Source organism: Hemitrygon akajei, chromosome 24 (genome assembly GCF_048418815.1).
Source record: "Hemitrygon akajei chromosome 24, sHemAka1.3, whole genome shotgun sequence".
In the NCBI taxonomy this organism is placed as follows: Eukaryota; Metazoa; Chordata; class Chondrichthyes; order Myliobatiformes; family Dasyatidae; genus Hemitrygon; species Hemitrygon akajei.
In genome coordinates this window covers 947,945-970,310 of record NC_133147.1, presented here as the reverse complement: position 1 = coordinate 970,310, position 22,366 = coordinate 947,945, and the positions used below count along the sequence as shown (strand labels likewise).

The 22,366-nt window shown below is 41.3% G+C and overlaps 2 protein-coding genes across 4 annotated transcripts in view; one reads left to right on the top strand and one right to left on the bottom strand.

The window, feature by feature from the left end:
- bsdc1 (BSD domain containing 1) overlaps positions 1-22,366 on the bottom strand; it is a 68,765-nt gene that overhangs the window by 3,755 nt on the left and 42,644 nt on the right. For 2 of the 3 annotated variants that reach the window (XM_073028172.1, XM_073028174.1), the window contains exon 11: positions 5,765-21,983. The exons of the other annotated variant lie outside the window; for it this stretch is intronic. In XM_073028172.1, coding sequence (XP_072884273.1) covers positions 21,951-21,983 — 33 coding nt within the window. In that variant the 3' untranslated portion in view covers positions 5,765-21,950. Of the gene's footprint in view, positions 1-5,764; positions 21,984-22,366 lie in introns of those variants that run through there. 3 annotated transcript variants of the gene reach the window in all.
- LOC140715786 (testis-specific serine/threonine-protein kinase 3-like) lies at positions 1,053-16,955 on the top strand. Its single transcript, XM_073028175.1, has 2 exons — positions 1,053-1,197; positions 16,288-16,955. Exons 1-2 carry the CDS (start codon positions 1,053-1,055, stop codon positions 16,953-16,955), a joined length of 813 nt encoding a protein of 270 aa, XP_072884276.1.

Below are 22,366 nucleotides of genomic sequence, written 5' to 3'. Positions count from 1 at the left end.
TTGTTCTACCGCATTCCTCAGGGCCCTACCGTTCATTGCGTAAGACCTATATTGGATGGTCCTACCTCGCACTCGTCTGCATTAAGTTCCATCCGTCATTTTTCAGCCCATTTTTCCAGCTGGTCCAGATCCCGCTGCAAACCATGAAAATGCGAGGAGGATGTTTTCTGGGTTGGGACGGGGCATGGACCCGGAATGAGGTAGTGTCCCTGAAGATGGAGGAGAAACCCCCCGCGGGGCCCTGTGAAGCTAGATCTGCTCTCCAGGAAATATGGGGCAGTTTCCTTGGGTGTAATTCAGGCGGAGACGAAATTCTAGTTAGTAAAAGGGATCGGGGGTTTGGGCGATAGACAGGAAAGATGGGCGAGAGAAAGTCAGGCCAGCCATGATCCAACTGAATGAGAGAGCAAGCTCAAGGAGCCGAGCGGTCTCATCCCGCTCCTACATCTTGTCTGGTGTAGGGTCACCGAGGCAGACAATCCGAACCTGCGAGACACACGCCGCTTTTAAATGATTTAATGAATATTACATTATGAGGAAATGTTATTTTCTTTTCAAGCGGCACCGTCGGACAACAATGAGACGACTTCAGCCAGAACCCCCCACTGTCAGGAGTAATGTGTCCTCGGTCCCAGGGAAGATTTGGAGCTGCCCTGGGTAATCTCACGACAGCGAGAAATCGAAAGGAGAAGCTACCAGCGTTGGAATTAACGGGTTAACGGAAAGAAACCGAGCGTCGCTCCCTCACGGGCGAGAGCTGAAACACTAACGTTCACGATTACCTCTGTAATACAGTTAAAACATTAATATCGGTAAATCAGCTTCAGCATTAAGTCTCCTTCGTAACAGCGAAATTATGCCATCACAATCAAGGCATATTTTACCTGCCGGGGTGGTTTTGCTGAGTGGCCACGTCCGGGTTTGCATATTTTTAATATAATGTTCAATTTTAGAAATAATTTAGGAAGCCGGGAAAGGTTGGTTAGGTTCTGTGGAACTGGATAACTGAGGAATGTGATCGCTGAAATTGGTAGGACAGTGGATGAGAAGCGATGGACAAGCTGCTCCTGTCTAAAGGATACCAACTGGGGAACACGATCGGGGAGGGAACGTACTCCAAAGTCAAGGAAGCTTACAGCAAGCTCCTGCAGACCAAAGTGGCCATTAAAATCATCAACCAGCGGACTGCGCCCAAGGGTAAGGATTCACCAGCGAGCTCGCGAAGCTGAGTTTATTGTACATGTGGGCACAGGTGCAATGAAAAACTTATTTGCAGCAGCATCACTGGCACATAGCGTCACAAGAAAAATATCATAAATTAAACTAGAGTCATAGAGAAATACAGCACGGAAACAGGTCCTTCTGCCCATCTAGTCCATGCCGAACCATTTTCTATTATCTGCCACGGAACACATAGCCCTACCATCCATGTACTTACCCAAATTTCTCTTAACGTTGAAATCGACTTCGCATGCACCACTTGCGTTGGCAGCTCGTCACACACTCTCACCACCCTCTGAGTGAAGAAGTTTCCCTTCAGGTTCCCCTTAAACTTTTCACCTTTCACCATTAACCCATGACTTCTGGTTGTAGTCCCACCCAACCTCAGCGGGAAAAGCCTGGTTGCATTTACCCTATCTATACCCCTCATAATTTTGTATACCTCTATCAAATCTCCTATCAATCTTCTACGTTTTAGGGAATAAAGTCCTAACCTATTCAATCTTTCCTTATAACTCAGGTCGTCCAGTCAAAGGCAACGGGCTTGAGAGATTTTTTCACACGAGATTCCCCAGATGCTGTAGATCTTCAACAATACACTCAAAAAGCTGGAGGAACTCAGCGTGTCCGGCGACATCCATGGAGAGGAATTAACAGCTGGGCTTCTGCCCTCTTCCTTTCCAACCCTGATGAAGGGGTTCAGTCTGAAACGTTAACTGTTCATTTGCCCGATAGAATCCTGCCTAATCTGCTGAGTTCCTCCAGCATTTTGTGTGTGTTGCTCAATAAAATTCTACTCACATTTATCAAAAAAAGTACACAACTAGGACCGTTGTGCAGAGTGATCAAAACATAGACCTAACAAACAACATCAGCACCTCCACAACACTAAATTCCGGAAGCTTTCAGTCATCAGGTCAGTTTGGTTAATAAGAATTTCCGCCGATGACGGCAGCTTTAATGAAATTCCTTCCGCGCCACGGCCATTGCTTCAACACAGCCTGACCCTCCCGTCCGCCCTGACCAAATGAAAAATACGGCAGTTGCTGGCGTTCTGAATTAAACGTGCGGGATACTCAGCAGGTCAGGCAGCCGCTGACAGTGGACAGGGAGGAAAACTATAAAAGTTGCGGGATCTGGACCAGCTGGAAAAATGGGCTGAAAATGACAGATGGGGATTTTAATGCAAGCAAATGCGAGGTGTTACACTTTGGGAGGACCAACCACGGACTTACACGATAAGCAGTAGGGTACCGAAGAGTGCGTAGAACGGAGTGATCTGGGAATATAGGCCCATAATTCCTTGAAGTGGTGTCACCGGTAGATAGGATCGTAACGAGAGCATTTGGCACAATGGCGTTCGTAAAGCAATGTATTGAGTACAGGAGGTGGGATGTTATGTTGAAATTATATAAGACGTTGCTGAGGCATAATTTGGAGTATCGTGAGCAGTTCTGGTCATCTACCACCGGGAAAGATGTAAATAAGGTTGAAAGACTGTAGAGAAAATTTAAAAGGATATTGCCGGGACTTGAGCTGAAAGGTTGAATAGGTTAGGACTTCATTCTCTCTTTTTGCATGACTTTTTAACATTTCTTATTGTAATTTTATAGTATTTTAATGTATTGCAATATTACTGTGTTGCAAAACAACAAATTGGACAACATAGGTCACTGATTCTGAGAACAATGGGTGTCACAGAGGCTTTTGTGGATAGTGTAACACTAGAACAGCAACAGCAATCTGGGCTCAGTTCTGCCAGTCTGTAAGGAGTTTGTACTTTCTCCCCGTGACCATGTGGCTTTCCTCCCACATTCCAAAGATGTACAAGTTGGTAAGTTCAATCACAAATAAGAGAAAATCTGGAGATACTGGAACCCACACAAAATGCTGGAGGAACTCAGCAGGCCAGGCAGCATCTACAGAAAAGTGTAATGGACATTTCATGCTGGGCCGGGACACTTCATCAGCAGTCCTGATGAAGAGTGTCAGCCCAAATCATTGACCATATTGTGTGCTGGCCTGCTGAATTCCTCCAGTGTTTTGTGTGGGTTAGTAGGTTATTGGTCACAAGTGTAATTGGGCAGCACGGGCTCATTGGGCTGGAAGGGTCTCTTACCGTGCCATATTTCTAAATAAAATATATTATTAGCTTAAAAATTACAAGGGGGATAGATAGTGTAAATGCAAGCAGGCTTTTTCCACTGAGGTTGAGTGGGACTAGAACTAGAGGTCATGGGTTTAAGACTGAAAGGTGAAATGTTTAAAGAAATAGGAGGGGAAACTTCCTCAATCAGAGGGTGGTGAGAGTGTTGGATGCGGGCAGGTTCAGTTGCAACATTCAAGGGAAGTGTGGATTAGAACATGGATGGGAGGGGGTGTGGAGGGCTGCGAGAAGACAGAACTAGGCATTAAACAGGTCAGTGTTGACTAGCTGGGCCAAAGTGCCTACTTGGGTTGTAGTGCTCCATGACTATAAACTGAGTCAGCCAGGGGAGTCGGTCCTGGTTGCCTGGTTCCATCTGGGAGTTTCACCCAACACCTGGAGTGCAGAGGTCTCATACCCCAATGAACTTGATTGCCGATCTGTTTAATTCACAGCAGCTTTCACTCCAGCATCCTGCACAGCGATAGGAACTGTGATTTACCCGATCATAAGACAAAGAAGCAGAATTAGGTCATTTGGCCCATCGAGTCTGCTCTGCCATTTCTTCAGGGCTGATCCAATTTTCCTTTCAGCCCCAATCTCCTGCCTTCATGCCCTGATCAATCAAGAATCTATCAACTTCCGCCTTAAATACACACAAAAGATCCAGCCACCACAGCCACTTGTGGCAATGAATTACACAGGTTCACCACTCTCTGGCTAAAGAAATGCCTCCTCATCTCCGTTCTAAAAGGACACCCTCTGTTCTGAGGCTGTGTCCTCTGGTCTTAAACTCTCGACATCCACTCTATCAAGGCATTTCACCATTCGATGGGTCTCAATTAAATCAGCCCTCGGTCTTCTGAATTCGAGTGAATACAATCTCAGAGCCATCAAACGCTCTTCATATGATAAGCCATTCAATCTTGGAATCATTTTCGTGAACTTCCTTTGAACCCTCTCCTATGTCAGCACAGCCTAAGATGAGGCCCAAAACTACTCACAATATTCCAAGTGAGGCCTCACCACTGCTTTATAGTCTCAACATTACATATTGTACTTGTTTTATTCTAGTCCTCTTGAAATGAATGCTAACCTCATTTGCCTTCCTAACCACAGACACCACCTGCAAATTAACCTTTAGGAAATTCTGTACAAGGACTCCCAAGTACCTTTACACCTCAGATTTTCCAATTTTCTCTCCATTTAGAAAATAATCTATGATGATCCCCTCTCCCTGCAGGTTCACCGTACTTGCTCCATTTATCTTTACAGAACTGTGGTTACCTCCCAGCTTGTGTCTTTTGAAATCTGGAACTTTAAACAAAACTTTTGAATGTTGTTTTATGGCTTTGTGTATTATTGTGGTGCAATCACAGTTGTAGGGAAAAGGGTGGCTAATGTACACATTAATGCCCCTATACATCTGGTATAGGAAGCAGGGGTAGGGGGTAGCCATTGACTAGGAGATAGGTCTGCAGGTAAACAAGAACAAACCCAGAGCTGGGAGCTGATCAGAGAAGGTGGTGTGGTGGGGTTGGCTCCACAGTGAACAGATTTAACGTGACCATAAAACCACATAATGGATTGGTAAATCATGGAGAACGCAGGAACAGCTGTGGGTGGTCACAATGGGTTAATAGACCAATGTGTTCCCACACTGGTGAAAGATATGGAGACATCTCTGAGGAACCCCTTGGAGTAAAGAATCTGGTTCATGTCTGACGTGATTGTTCTGAGTTTAACAGGATGTAGGGAATATGGGCAGTGTGGGAGTGTTTACAATGCAATGAGGGAGATGAGGGGGCAAGATTAAGCAACATCCAAAATCATTCCATTAGCAGATTAAAGTCATTAAAAATGGCTGACATAGTAGCATAACCCGGGTTAAATTCCCACCGCTGTCTGTTAGAAGTTTGTACATTCTCCTCTGACCGTGTGCGTTTCTTCCTGTTTTCTCACACATTCCAAAGACGTGAGTGTTAGTGGCTTGTTGAGCTGGAAGGGCCTGTTACCGTGCTGTATCTCTAAATGAAGAATAATGAAGGGGAATGAGGGACCAGTGGGGAACAAACACACAAGCTGTGCATGGAGCCGGTCAGGTTAAGTCACAAACTATAGGTAGTTCTTACATGTAGTTATGGCAGCAAAGGGCGTGTTGGCCTTCTTTGCAAAGGGGTTAGAGTTTAAAAATGATGAGGGATTGGTGAGGTCATACCTGGAGCACTGCAAACAATTTTGGCTCCTCACCTAAAAGAAAATGGATACATTAACCATGGAAACAGTTCAATGATTGATGAGGTTAATGCGTGGGACAGAGGGTTGTCCCACTGAGTGACTCCGTATTCTTTGGAGTTTAGTAGAACAGTGAGTGACATTATACAGACATACAAAATCTTTTTCCTTTATCAATCTGGTTTATTGTTTCAAATAGATAAACATAACAATGATAATGATACAAAGATATTGGGATTACATTAATAACGTTTAATGTATACATAAACAGACTCCAATTAACATGTGTAATCGAAGCCTCCCAATCTCTTAGTAACTAAACATGAGAAAGATTCAAAGAAAAAAGTTTTTTTTACAAGAGGAAAAAAAAGTCCCCCTAAACTAACAAAAAAAACCAAAATAAAAACAAAAGCTGGGCTGCCATGTTTCATCTGTTAAAATCGTTATTTGTCATTAACTCTGCTCCTCTATACACAAACAAAAAGTTAATGAGAAGGATTTGGAAAAGATCAGCTCACATCATATGAAAATGTTGAATAAATGTTCTCCAAGTTTCTTCAAATTTAACTGAAGGTTTGATAGTGCCACAGCTAATTTTATCCAAGTTTAAACATGTTATAGTTTTGAAAAACCATTGAAATGTAGTAGAGGGATTAGAATCTTTCCATTTAAATGAAATGGATCTTCTGGCTATTAATGTAACAAATGCAATTAAACGGCAAGCTGAAGGGGATAATTGACTAGAGTCCATCACTGGTAATCCAAAAATTGCAGTAATAGGATGAGGTTATAAATCAAAACGCAAAACTGCTGAAATAATATCAAAATTATCTTTCCAATATTTTTCCAAAAAGGGCAAGACCAGAACATGTGTGTCAAGGAAGCCACCTCAGACTTACATCTGTCACAGACAGGATTTATATGGCAATAAAATCAAGCTAACTTATCCTTGGACATATGGGCTCTATGAACCACCTTAAATTGTATCAAAGCGTGTCTAGCACACATTGAAGAAGTGTTAACTAGTTGGAGAATTTTCTTCCATTTCCCTATAGGTAAAAATACCTGAAGATGTACCTAGATGTATTTTCATAATTAAATCATAAATAATTGCTATTAAACTCTTCTGATAGGGGTTTAAACCTAATATTTTTTACTGTAATTTCAGTTTGATGTGATACCGGAAAAGTAGGTAATATTCAAAAAGTTTCTAATCTGTAAATATCTGAAAAAATGTGATTTAGGCAAAATATATTCACCAGACAACTGTTCAAAAGACATGAAACAGTTATCCATGAATAAGTCACAAAAACACTTTATTCCCTTCGTTCTCCATAAAAGAAAAGCTTAATCAATTCTGGATGGTTGGAAGAAAATATTAGATATAATAGGACTTGATAGGATAAATTTATTCAATCCAAAAAATTTACAAAATTGAAACCACATTTATATTGTATGTTTAGTTATTGGATTATTGTTTATTGTTTATTGTTTATTCAGTTTAGTAAGTGCAAAGGGAAGCGAGGCCCCTAAAATAGAAGCCAATGAGAACCCCTGTACAGACTCATGCTCAAGGTTCATCCATCGTGGACAATGAATTTCATCCAGATCTTGTGTCCAAAACCTTAAATATCGAATATTAATTGCCCAATAATAGAATCTTAAATTCGGCATTGCCAAACCACCATCCTTTTTTGATTTCTGTAGATATTTCTTACTTAACCTAGGATTTTTATTCTGCCATATATATGAAGAAATTTTAGAATCAATAATATCAAAAAAGGATTTAGAAATGAAAATTGGTACTGCCTGAAATAGATACAGAAATTTAGGTAAAATAATAATCTTAATAGTATTAATTCTACCAATCAAAGATAAGGACAATGGGGACCATTTAGTAAGCAGTTGTTTAACAATCAATTAAGGGTAAAAAAATTAACTTTAAATAGATCCTTATGCTTCTTAGTAATTTTAACACCCAAATAAGTAATCAGCAACCAGTCTGAATGGTGACTGTCTATAGATTGGAGCTTGCATATTTAATAGAAAAAGCTCACTCTTACTAAGATTCAACCTATAACCAGAAAAACTACTAAACTGAGAAAGTAGTGATATTATTGCAGGGATGGATTTCTCTGGGTTAGAAATATATAGTAACAGGTCAACTGCATATACTGATACCTTATGTATCCTATTCCCACAAATAATGCCAAATATATTGGGTGAATCATGAAGAGCGATTGCCAAGGGCTCCAAGGCAATAACAAATAGTGGGATTTAAAGGACAGCCCTGTCTAGTACCTCAAAAAAGCCTGAAAAAGGGGGATCTCTGATTATTGGTAAGCACAGAAGCCAAAGGTGTATGCTATCTCAATTTAATCCAAGATATAAACTTTGGGCTAAAATTAAATTTCTCAAGCATGTTAAATAAATATTCCCATTCAACTCAATCAAATGCCTTCTTGGCATCAAGCGAAATAACACATTCTGGAGTTTTAGATGAAGGAGTATATACAATATTCATTAACCTCCCAGCATTAAAATACAAGTAACGATTTTTAATAAATCCTGTCTGGTCATCAGAGTCAATTTGTGGCAATACATTTTCTAATCCGATTGCCAATATTTTGGAAAAGAATCTGGAGTCCACATTCAACAAAGATATAGGTCTATATGATGCACATTCATGGGCATCATATTGTCTTTTTTAGGTATTAAAGAAATAGATGCTTCATAAGAGGACTGTGGTAATTTACTTACAAATAAGGCATCCTTAAATATTCTACATAACCAAGGAGAAAGTAGAGTTTAAAAAGATTTGAAAAATTCTACTGTACACCCATCCGAACAAGGTGATTCGCCAGAATTCATTAAAGAAATTGTTTTCTTTATTTCTTCTTCCGTGGTGGTTGCATCTAATGCAAAACGTTCATTGAGTGGTAATTTCAGAATATTCAATTTCCTTAAAAATTCATGCATTATGGTAGAATCATCAGGAAATTCTGATTGGTATAAAGAGGTATAAAATCTTTTCAAGAATTTGTTAATTTTATTATGGCAACCGTCAAACTACCATCTTATTTATGAACTTTAATACTGATGTTTAGCCGAAGCAATTTTCAATTGGTTGGCCAATAATTTACACGATTTATCACCATGTATATAAAATTGACTCTTAGTTTTAAGTAATTGATTTTCAATCAGGGATGTTAATAACAAACTGTGTTGCATCTGAAGTTCAACTCTCTTTTTATAAAGCTCCAGATTAGGAGAGGCAGAATTTTTTTTTATCAATTTCTTTAATCTTATCAACCAATATACGTATTTCATTATTAATTTGTTTTTTTCAATCCAGCAGAATATGATATAATTTGGCCACAGATGTATACTTTAAAAGTATCCCATAATATCCCACTGGAAATGTCTTCCATAAAGTTAGTTGAAAAGAAAAAGGCAATCTGTTCTTTAATAAAGTTAACAAAGTTTAAGTCCTGAAGTAGAGTGGAACTGAACCGTCATTGCCTAGCGCTAAAAGTTACATCAGTTAATTTGACTGATAGTTTCAAGGGTGCATGATCAGAAACGGCGATTGCATCGTACTCACAGGCAATAACAGACGGAATTAATCGAGAGTCGATAAAAAAGTCATCAGTTCTAGAGTAATTATGATATACATGAGAAAAGAATGAAAATTCTTTATCGTTAGGATGTAAAAACCTCTAAATCTCTAAAATTCTGGCGTCAACTAAAAAGGAATTATTAAGAATAGCGGATTTGTTTGGAGGTACCTGATTGGACGCAGATCAGTCCATCGAAGGATTCAGGCAACAGTTAAAATCTCCACCCATTATCAACATATATTTATTTAAATTAGGAAGAGATGCAAATAGATGTTTAAAGAATTCAGGATAGTCGGAATTTGGTACACAGATATTAACCATAACAACTTTTTGGTTATAAAGTAAACCAGTAATTAATGGAAATCTACCATTCGGGTCTGAGATTGTTTCATAGTGAAGAAATGAAATCGAGGAATCTGTAAAAACAGATACACCTTTCACCCTGGCCTGTGAATTAAAATTGTTTCCCTTTCCAAAACCGAAAAAAAAAAACGCTGATTATCCTCCTTCCTCACATGAGTTTCCTGGGCAAAGATAATCTGAGCATTCAATCTCTGAAAAACTTTAAATATCTTCTTCCATTTAATTGTATGATTCAAACCATTCGTATTCCATGAGACAAAATTAGTAATATTATCCATTTTATTTGAATAAACCATATGGTATGTAAAGAGTTAACCTTCCTGCATAGGAAACTCATGAATCAGGAAGAGGGAAAAAGGTTTAGAGGGGAACCGGAAGTTACGAGATTTCAGACATATTTGTAGTTTCAGTTCAGCCCAGATGAAAAAAAAACTAAACGAGGGATAGCCCCAGCCCCCACTCACAAAAGCACAAAAACTGGCCAATAGACAGCCAGAAAGCTAACTAGAAACTCCCTTACCCCCAACTCTCTTGAAGACAGATCTCCAAAATTGAAAAAAGATGCAAAATACCACCTAGTCAAAATATTGAAAAAGGAATGCCATATTTGTAAAACATTTTGAGAAGCGAGATCTTGAAAAGGAAACAGAATACAATCTCATTAATATTTCAGGAAAAAGACAATCAATCACCAGATCAGAAAAAACTTCAAACTCTAGTAGTCCAAATCTATGAACTGGTTATTAATTTATAAACTAAATGAATACAGACACAAAAAAATTGAGAAAAATGTGAACTTCCACCTTAGTCAAAACATGGAGAATGGAATGCTATAAACAACACCAAACTGTTCAGAAAAAGATCAGCCATTTGCAAAACATTTTGAAAGGCGAGCTCCCAAAAACTGAAACAAGTATAATCTTATTAATATTTCAGAGAAAAAAAACAATTACCAAATCAAATTATTAATTATTTTCAAAAACAATTAAAAATAAAGTAACAAAGGAGAAAAAAGAAACTTAAACATAGAAGCATAATAAACATCCATCCATACTCTGAAACAGACGAGTGTTATCAAACCAATGGCAAAAATCTTCAAACTTCAAGTCTAAATCTATGAACTGCTTATTAACTTATAACCATATAGCAAATACAGCACAGAAACAGGCCATCTTGGCCCTTCTAGTTCATGCCAAACGCTTACCTTCACCTAGTCCCACCTACCTGCACTCAGCCCATAACCCTCCATTCCTTTCCTGTCCATATACCTACCCAATTTTTTTTTAAATGACAAGATCGAACCTGCCTCTACCACTTCTACTGGAAGCTTGTTCCACACAGCTACTACTCTGAGTAAAGAAGTTCTCCCTTGTGTTACCCCTAAACTTTTGGCCCTTAACTCTCAACTCGTCCTCGTGTTTGAATCTCCCCTACTCTCAATGGTAAAAGCCTATCCACCTCAATATCTATCCCCTTCATAATTTTAAATACCTCTATCAAGACCCCCTTCAATCTTCTATGCTCCAAAGAATAAAGACCTAACTTGTTCAACCTTTCTCTGTAACCTAAGTGCTGAAACCCAGGTAACATTCTAGTAAATCTCCTCTGTACTCTATTTTGTTGACATCTTTTCTATAATTCGGTGACCAGAATTATACACTACTCCAAATTTGGCCTTACCAATGCCTTGTACAATTTTAACATTAAATCCCAAATCCTATATTCAATGCTCTGATTTATAAAGGCCAGCATACCAAAAGCTTTTCTCACCACCCTATCCACATGAGATTCCACCTTCAGGGAACTATGCACAATTATTCCTAGATCACTCTGTTCTATTGTATTCTTCAATGCCCTACCATTCACCATGTATGTCCTATTTTGATTAGTCCTACCAAAATGTAGCACCTCACACTTATCAGCATTAAACTCCATCTGCCATCTTTCAGCCCATTCTTCTAACTGGCCTAAATCTCTCTGCAAGCTTTGAAAACCTACTTCATTATCCATAACGCCACCTATCTTATTATCATCTGCATACTTACTAATCCAATTTACCACCTCATCATCCAGATCATTAATGTATATGACAAACAATATTGGACCCAGTACAGACCCCTGAGGCACACCACTAGTCACCAGGCTCCAACCTGACAAACAGTTATCCACCACTACTCTCTGGCATCTCCCATCCAGCCACTGTTGAATCCATTTTACTACTTCAATATTAATACCTAACAATTGAACCCTCCTAACTAACCTTCCATGTGGAACCTTGTCAAAGGCCTTACTGAAGTCCATGTAGACAACATCCACTGCTTCACCCTCGTCAATTTTCCTAGAAACCTCTTCAAAAAATTCAATAAAATTTGTCAAACATGACCTTCCACACACAAATCCATGTTGGCTGTCCCTAATCAGACCCTGTCTATCCAGATAATTATATATACCATCACTAAGAATACTTTCCATTAATTTACCCACCACTGACATCAAACTTATAGGCCGATAATTGCTAGGTTTACTCTTACAACCCTTTTTAAACAATGGAACCACATGAGCAATACGCCAATCCTCTGGCACCATCCCCATTTCTAATGACATTTGAAATATTTCTGTCAGAGCACCTGCTATTTCTACACCAACTTCCCTCAAAGTCCTAGGGAAAATCCAGTCAGGACCCAGAGAATTATCCACTTCTATATTCTTTAAAAGCACCAGTACTACTACTTCTTTAATCATCATAGCTTCCATAACTACCCTACTTGTTTCCCTTACCTAACACAATTCAATATCCTTCTCCTTAGTTAATACCAAAAAGAAATTGTTCAAAATATCCCCTGATTCTCCAAAGGACCAATTTTATCCCTCACTATCCTTTTGCTATTAATATAACTGTAGAAACCCTTTGGATTCATTTTCGCCTTACTCGCCAAAGCAACCTCACATCTTCTTTTAGCTTTTCTAATTTCTTTAAGATTCTTTTTACATTCTTTATATTCCTCGAGCACCTCATTTACTCCATGCTGCCTATATTTATTGTAGATCTCTCTCTTTTTCTGAACCAAGTTTCCAATATCCCTTGAAAACCATGACTCTCTCAAACTTTTAACCTTTCCTTTCAACCTAACTGGAACATAAAGATTCTGTACCCTCAAAATATCACCTTTAAATGACCTCCATTTCTCTATTACATCCTTCCCATAAAACTTGTCCCAATTCACTCCTTCTAAATCCTTTCGCATCTCTTCAAAGTTAGCCTTTCTCCAATCAAAAATCTCAACCCTGTGTCCAGTCCTATCTTCCTCCATAATTATATTGAAACTAATGGCATTGTGATCACTGGACCCGAAGTGTTCCCCAACACGTACCTCCATCACCTGACCTATCTCATTCCCTAACAGAAGATCCAACACTGCCCCTTCTCTAGTTGGTACCTCTGTGTATTGCTGCAAAAAACTATCCTGCACACATTTTACAAACTCCAAACCATCCAGCCCTTTTACAGAATGGGCTTCCCAGTCTTAGTGTGGAAAATTAAAATCTCCCACAAGCACAACCCTGTACTTACTACAAATATCTGCTATCTCCTTACAAATTTGCTCCTTCAATTCTCGCTCCCCATTAGATGGTCTATAATACACCCCTATAAGTGTTAATACCTTTCCCATTCCTCAATTCCACCCAAATAGCCTCCCTAGACGAGCCCCCCAATCTATCCTGCCAAAGCACCGTTGTAATGTTTTCTCTGACAAGCAATGCAACACCTCCCCCCTTGCCCCTCTGATTCTATCATACCTAAAGCAACAAAATTCAAGAATATTTAGTTGCCAATCACACCCCTCCTGCAACCATGTTTCACTAATAGCTATTTATTTCCAGGTATCAATCCATGCTCTAAGCTCATCCACCTTTCTTACAATGCTCCTGGCATTAAAGTAGATGCATTTAAGAAATTCTCCACCTCTTACTCTCCGTATATCCCTAACGGTGCAAACAACTTTATTACCTTTTTCTTCCTTCTCCCCTACATCTTCGGTCTGAGTGCTCCCCTTCTCTATCACGTGCCTATCCTCCTCACACACTGTCTACTAGCTTTCTCTATTTGTAAACTAACCTCCTCTCTCCTAGTCTCTTCAATTTGATTCCCACTCCCCAACCATTCTAGTTTAAAGTCTCCCCAGTAGCCTTAGCAAATCTCCCCACCAGGATATTGGTCCCCCTAGGATTCAAGTGCAACCCGTCCTTTTTGTACAGGTCACACCTGCCCCAAAAGAGGTCCCAATGACCCAGAAACTTGAATCCCTGCCCCCTGCTCCAATCCCTCAGCCACGCATTTATCCTCCTCCTCCTCATTCCATTCCTACTCTCACTGTCGCATGGCACAGGCAGTAATCCTGAGATTACTACCTTTGTGGTCCTTCTTCTCAACTCCCTATATTCTCCTTTCAGGACCTCTTCCCGTTTCCTACCTATGTCAGTGGTACCTATATGTACCATGACCTCTGGCTCCTCACCCTCCCACTTCAGGATATCTTGGACACAATCAGAAACATCCGGACCCTGGCATCAGGGAGGCAAACTACCATCCGGGAATCAGAATCGCCTATATCTGACCCCCTATCGAGTCCCCTATTACTACTGCCTTCCTCTTCCTTTCCCTACCCTTCTAAGCTACAGGGCCAGACTCTGTGCCGGAGACACGGTCACTGTTGCTTCCCCAGGTCAAGCTTATAGGTCAACTTATAAACCAAATGAATACAGACACGAAGAAACAGTAAATTTATTAGACAGCTAGGATTGAACATCGATCCTCAAGGAATTGTTGAGCTTCTTCCACGGATTTAAACCATTTACGTGATTTGTCAGGCAGAACAACCCTTTAACAAACTGGAAATAGCAGAGCTGGTTGAAACTTTCTTTAATAAAGCTCGGACATCACCGGTTTAAAAAGCAATCTTTCTCGCATTATCTCGGGACTATAGTCTTCAACCAGTTGAAACTTGAGGTCCCCGTGTTCAGTAACCCCTTTCTGACAGGCAATTCAAATTAAATGCTCCTTGGTTTGCACATAGTGGAATCGGAGTATAACAGGTCGGGGCTTCAGCTCTTTAGGGGGTTTGGCTCTTAGAGCCCGGTGGGCTCAATCAAGTATAGGGGTAGTAGAGAGAGCTTCAGAGCCGAACACATCCATTAAAAATTGAGAAAAGAATTTAGTATGCTCACCACTCTCAACATCTTCACGGAGTCCTATTATTCGCAGGTTATCTCTACGACTGCAACTTTCCATGTCAATAATCTTAAGTTTGTACTGTTCCAGTGTTTGAGTAGTCAAAGTTAATTTCTTTTCCAGCGCATCCAATCTAAAATCTCTCTGTCTTCCAGCTTAATCGAGTTCAGATATTTGCTGTTACTGTTTTTCACTCTCCCGCTTAAGAGCTCCCAGTCTGCTTTCAATCTCTTTCAATAATACTTCCAAAGTAGAATTTTTATTTTTTTTTAAATCAAATTTATCATCCAGGAGTTTCAACATAGCTTCCAAAGTGAGTGGAGATTGTTTAAGTTGTTTAGGATCTCCTCCTTCCCTTCCCTTCCACTTCCATTACCGGCTTCCTTGCCTTCAGCTGATGCCTTTTGCCCTCCGGTATTCATTTCCAGCGATTAAAAATCAAAGTTCAGGCATATAAAAGTGTTATAAACACTTTAATATAGATAGTGAAAGGGTGGTAAAAAAAAATTGAAAAATGAACAGAGCAAAGCCAAAATACAACTTACTCCATCTAGTGCCCCAAGAGAATCCAGACATACAAAATCTGCGGGGGTTTGACAGGGTAGATGTCAAGAGACACACAGAAACATGGGGACATGAGAGCAGGGCAAGGACCGGTCATTTCAAACTCAAGTATGTAGAAATATCAGGTGGTGGCGAATATCTGGAATTCTCTGCCATCCCGCCCACACCCCCAGGTGGTGACTAGATCACTGGATACATTCAAAATGGACGCGAATGAATATGTGATGGTTTGAGGAACAGTGCAGAAGAGGAATTGAGATCAGTGTAATATGATCATACTGAATGGCCATTGAGGGTATTCAGATGAACACATTAATCACCAAGGCAGAGAAGGGCCTGGAGCCAGCACTGAGAAAGGGGACTACTGTAGACTGGTGAACCAACCATCTGCTGGAGGAACTCAGTGGGTCGAGTAGGGAAAAGAAACTGATTCCAATCGAAGCTCTGCAGAAATTCCTTTCCCTCCACACCCACAGCTCAACCCAATGACTTCCTCAGCAGGTGTTTTGCAGCTGGAGTATCCAACATCTACTGTCTCTGGTGTCTCTAGTGTGGATGGCTGGCATGGATAGTGGGCCAAAAGGCCTGTTTCACCTTGTGACTCCATAGATCCGTACTGTGGATCGAAATCTTAAAGGGTTTGAAAGGGTTAATGCACATCTCCCGCTAAACAGCGGCCTCAACCCTCATTTCGAACCCCCACCCCTGCTCCCCCTTTCTCTTGCTGTCAACTGGCAGGGGCATTCCATCCCATCCAGTTTCCCGCATGTTTGTGCCCTTTCCAAAGTTCCGTTCCCCTCCACATCCTCTCCCCGTACCTCGGTACTCCAGTGCCCAATTCTCCAGGACCCTGTGCTAGAATCGGCCACAAAGCCATTGTTGAAACTGTTCACTGTGTTCCCTTCCAGATTTCATTCAGAAGTTTCTCCCACGCGAGTTACAAATCGTGAAACATCTGGACCACAAGAACATTATTAAAGTCCATGAGATCTGTGAGACGGATGATGGCCACATCTATATCGTGATGGAGCTAGCGGAGGGCGGCGACATTCTTGAACACATCAGGAGAGAGGGTCCGCTCCCGGAGTCTCTGGCCAAAACCCTGTTCCGCCAGCTGGCCCAGGCTATCCGCTACTGCCACGACTCCGGCATTGCACACCGGGATCTCAAGTGCGAGAACACTCTGCTTGACAAAAGCTTCAACATAAAGTTGGCCGACTTTGGTTTTGCCAAGTACTTCCGCAGTGGCACGGGTGAGCTCAGTAAGACCTTCTGTGGGAGCACAGCATACGCAGCGCCAGAGGTTCTGCAGGGGGTCCCGCACGATAGTGTCAAGAGCGACATTTGGAGTTTGGGCATTGTTTTATACATCATCCTGTGCGGGCACCTGCCCTTTGACGACTCCAACATCCCCAAGATGTTGTGGCTCCAGCAGAACGGGGTGGTGTTTCCACAGCAGCTGGAACTGAGCCGGGACTGCCGCGACCTGGTGGGGCGGCTGCTGGAGCCCGACTCCAACCTGAGACCTCTGATCCAAGACGTCTGCTTCCATCCCTGGTTAGCAGACACCCAATAAAGGTGCTCTTCACAGTGGTGCATTACATTTTTATAGCAGGTGCAGTGGAGTGTGCACTCTGTGTCCACAGAAGAGGCTGGGACGGCAGGAGCTGCGCCCACTGGCTCTCGCAAAATGCTCGCTCCGCCAGTTCCTGGCTCTCACAGATAAACATTTAACAATATCACCATCCGCTGGAGTGAATGATTTCATCCATGGGGTTGCGGGGGTTGGGGGTGGGGGGAAGAGGCTGGTGCAGAGGTGGGAGTTCATGAGACAGCAGAGTTTCCAATCAGACCCTGGAGAGGGTCAGTGCCGTCTGTAAGTACCCACCAGGAGGTAACCGCGGGGGTTAGAACACGAGTTCCTTGGAACTAAACACTGTCCATTGAAGCATTGGTGGCACCTATAATCAGGACAACTCTCTTCTCTGGGAACTTGAGGCACCGAACCCCGGGCAAAGATCTTCCTATGGCGTTGGGGGGGGGGTGAGGTTGGCAGGGTGGCCTGTGAGAGAAAGTCTCCACAGATAATCACACACACACTGCACCAACGCTGCTGTTAGTGGGGGTGTCCCAAAAGAAGGCAGCATCTATCATGAAGGACCTCCCCCCCCATCCTGGACATGCCTTCTTTGGGGTGGTGGGGAGAGGGAGTGGAGGGTTAAGGTACAGGAACTTGAAGACATACACAACGATCCAGAAACAGCTTCTTCCCCCCACATCGGATATCTGAACGGCCCATGAATCATGTATTCCTTTTTCCAACATTTATTTACTTGTTAAACAATATGGCTAACACAAGAGGGCACAGTTTTAAGGTGCTTGGAAGTAGGTACAGAGGAGACGTCAGGGGTAAGTTGTTTTTTTTTATAACACAGAGAGTGGTGAGTGCGTGGAAAGGGCTGTCGGTGATGGTGGTGGAGGCAGGTATGATAGGGTCTTTTAAGAGACTCCTGGATAGGTACATGGAGCTTAGAAAAAGAGGCCTATGGGTAACCCAAGGTAAAGTACGTACATGTTCGGCACAGCATTGTGGACCGAAGGGCCTGTATTGTGCTGTAGGTTTTCTATGTTTCTATGTTATAAATTATTGTAGATTTTTATGTCTCGCACTGTACTGCTGTCGACCCGATTCTGATTTGGACACGAACAGCTTGGGCTCCATCACTAACACTCTCAGTCCTTACATCCCATGGTGCACGGTTGATGGGCGCACAGCTGGACACGGGCCACATTACCTGGTGAAACTTCCAGAACAGGAAAAAGCTGCAGGGAGGTCACCTCAAGTCAATAGTTTCCGGTGGGTGAGAGGGAGTGAGGGAATCGAGCGCGAGTGCATGTGTGGAGGAGGGGGATGAACAGGGGAGATGGGGGATGGACACAAGTGGCTCAGAAGGAACAAAGCTCTGAAGAGTTGGTGGCAAAGGGGAAGCTGACGACAGCTACTTCACATTGGAAGACCACAGGGTGTGAGAGGATGGGTTATGAGAAAGCTCTGAGTGCAATGAGGAGGACAGGGATTGATGGGGAGGGGTGGAGAAGGAATTTGTGGTGCAAGGAGGGCGGCGAATTGCAGATGCTGGTGAGGAAGGCACTGTCAACAGAACAGCTGATACAGGAGGCACGGGAGTCTGAAACCCAACAATAAATAATTCAGAAACAGCTTCTTCCTCTCCACCATCAGATTCTGAAATGGTCCACAAACCCAGGAACACTACTTCACAATTCCGTTTTCCACTAGTTACTCTGTAATTTCCAGTGATTTAACGTCTTTGTACAGCATATATGTCAAACTCAAGGCCCGCGGGCCAAATCCGGCCCGCGGTGGAATTATCTTTGGCCCGCGAGATAATATCTAATTACTATTAAAGCTGGCCCCAGTAATCGAAGCGCCTATGGCGTATGATATGGCTAATGCTGAGTTTATTCAGGTACCAGGTTTTCAGGGTTTTTAGTGTTTATTCGACAGTCTTCCTCGGCAGTCTTCTTCATAAGAAACGGAATTTGTAAAGTGAAACACTTTGTAGTTATAGCAGAGACTGAGACACATGAGAGCAGGCTGAAAAAACGGAGGCAACGAAAGCTACGTTCGCACGCGTCCGACTGATCCGGCCCGCACGAAGCTGCATTTTGCTCAATCCGGCCCGTGACCTAAAATGAGTTTGACACCCCTGTAAATGTACAGGATTGCTGCTGCAAAACAGATTTCATGTCCTAAATCAATAACAAAACATTGTTTCCACTCAGAACTGAGAAAGAGAGAAAATAGGTTTGTTTGAGGGATGGAGCGGACCAGGGAATATCTCTGGCCGGGTGAGGCCAGAGCTGCTGTGAGGATAATCATGGAAACTGGCCTTATTGGCAGGCCATGCACGCTATACAACAGGACTTTGATTTTTATATTGCTTAATGTTCTTAAAGCCTTGTAACAAAATTTGTATGTGTTGGTTCAGTATCAGTACATCACAGGTTGTGATAGTGTGGGTGGAGGAGCAAAATAGCATCCCTACTGCACCCACCAGATCAGCCTCGCATCCGTCAGTGTCGTGTCAACAATCACTTTCCTACAGATATTTGGAAACTGTTTCAATAAACCTGTGTGCCTTCAAAAACAATCTTTAAACTTCACTGAAAATTTCTTTGCTCATAAGTACAACCAGAAGTTTATTAATCAAAATACTCAGCAAGTCAGACAGCATCTGTCAAGAAACATTCATGGCACAAGTTATGTGAAGAAATGTCCTGCTGTATAAGTGACTCACAGATAGCACCTGACTGTCACAGTATTCTCTAGCATTTTCAACTTCTGTTCCCAATTTACAGTCTGTATGTTTTTTAAAAAGAAAAATCCACTGATTTGTATTTACCTGTTCAAACTTAAACGATATGTCCAGAAACAATGGTGATGATACATTTCTGTAGCAAAAGCACATCCAGGATGTAGCATAGTGAATATACTCAATGGCCACTTTATTATATACCTCCAGTACCTAATAAAGTAGCCATGAGTGTGTTTGTCATCTTCTGCTGCTGTAGCCCATCCATTCCAAGGTTCTAAATGTTGTGTGTTCATAGTAGCTCTTCTGCACACCATTGTTGTAGAGCATGGTTATTTGAGTTACTGTCGCCTCGAACCAATTTGACCTTTCTCCTCTGACCTCTCATTAACATGGCGTTTTCGCCCACAGAACTGCCATTCACTGGATGTTTTATTTTGTTTTTGGTACCATTCTCTGTGAATTCCAGGAAGTGTTGTGTGTGAAAATCCCAGGATATCAGCAGTTCCTGATATACTCATCCACCCCATCTGGCACCAATAATCATTTCATGGTCAAAGTCACTTTGATCACATTTCTTCTTCATCCTGATGTTTGGTCTGAACAACAAATGAACCTCTTGACCATGTCTGCCTGCTTTTATGCACTGAGTTGTTGCCACATGATTGGCTGATTAGATATTTCCATTAACAAGGTGTACAAGTGTACCCAATAAGTGGCCACTGAGTGCATATTGGCTCAAAAGGCAAAAAAAAATGGGAATGCTGGGAACTAAGATAAAACAAAAAAACTCTGAAAATACTCAGCAGCTTCCACGGACAGTGAAACAAAGTTGATGCTTCAGGTCGAAGATTGTGCACCATCAATCTGAAACATTTAATCTTCCTGCACAACCTGCTAATAAGTAGCTCCAGTGCTTTGTATTTCAAACTTTATCAAATGCAGATCTACACAGCGGACGACTGCATTTATAACTTTCTCCACATCCTATCACAAAACTCCAGCCTCAATCTGAAGGTATATGGAGTAAAGAGGTTTCCGATCTTCTTGCCTTACACCCCAGGAATGGCAGCAACACAACAGCTCTGCACCTTCCCGTTACTCTACAACCTCTTGCTCCTACTAGGCTGTGGGTACTGTCTAATAACCATCTGGCTGACATTACAACCAGCTGCATTTTTAGACACATACCACCAACACAGTGACAATTTCAGTTGGAGTAGGTTCTAAAGTCCCGATTCAGTCCAGACCATTTGGAACTTAACAGTAACAAGTTTGTGTCAAATTCACTCGCCCAGAACTGAACTATTCCCACAATCTATGCCCTCAATTTCAAGGACTCTTCATCTCATGTGCTCAATATCTATGCTTATTTATTATTGTTGTTTCATTTTTTTCCTTTTTTGTATTTTCAGCTTGTTGTCTTTAGTGCACTGTTTTTGTCCTCTGTTCAGTGCAGTCTTTCATTGATTCTATTGTGTTTTTGTCTTTACTGTAAACGCCCACAGGAAAATGCATCTCAGGATAGTATATGGTGACAAATGTACTTTGATAAATTTACTTTGAACTTTAAACTTCATGTTAGGCTGCAAGGATCTTGATTTTTTTAAAACAGTAAACTCACAGGATTTCAAATGCCAACAGATCAAGCATCAAAATCATTTTAACTTTTATTTTGGAATGCTCCACTATCAAAAGAGCATTTGCTTCATTGTTACTCTGAATGGAGAAATTCAATTTCCTGTCAGCATTTCAGCTGACATTGCTTTTATTTAAAAAGTGCTTCTTTGACAGAATGCATTAGTGAATTAACTTTGTATAATTTAAGTTTCATAGATGCAAGTGCAAATCTGTAAAAGATCTAAAGGAATTTGAATTACAAAACTAATGGTTTTCCATTTCTGAAAGCTAGAAAATGCATGTATAATTTAAAATATATATTGCACAACCAACCAGCCGTTAATTACGAGGAAACAAAACATAATTAGAAACAGTAATGTCTCTCACTTTAGTCTGAACAATTATAAACCATGCTCAAAGTTCTCTGGAATGACATGCTAAAAAGCCTGTGTATGATACAACAGCATGCAGTATAAAAGATGTTACACAGCTTACTGAAGCAATGGCATACAGTACCTGTATATACACTACGGGCTGAGAATATAAACACCGTGTCCATTACATCAGAAAATAATCAGTTCAAGAAAGGAGCTGGAAAAGGCAAAGTGCCATCGCATTTATTCCCAATCCTCCCAATCCTCATCTTCCAGCTAGAACACAAAACAAAACCGGTTTAGAAATTAGAACTGGCCAATCAAAGCATGTCTACAAATCTGAACAATTCCAAATCAGAGAAATTCCAAAACAGGAACATGTAAATACAGCACACAGGAGTTCTGGAATACAGTACAGATGCTGAAATCTGGAACAAAACTGCTAAAGTGGATCAGGCAGTATTTGTGGAGGGCAATAGACAGTCAACATCTTATGCCAGGACCCTTCATCCTATCTGTTCTTTAGAGTCTGTTTTTTGAAATAACTAACATTGACGTTGGTTTATGGTTAGCTGCCCTCCCCTATGTTAGTATTAACCACACTAAAAACAAAAACAAAATTAAGTTGGCTTATAAAAGTTATATCATCTCTGAAGTCA

Bases quoted from the DNA above. Each gene is read 5' to 3' on its own strand.
- LOC140715786 (XM_073028175.1), top strand. From the start codon at position 1,053: ATGGACAAGCTGCTCCTGTCTAAAGGATACCAACTGGGGAACACGATC. The intron at 1,198-16,287 runs GTAAGGATTCAC...GTTCCCTTCCAG, and splicing joins CCAGCGGACTGCGCCCAAGG to ATTTCATTCAGAAGTTTCTC.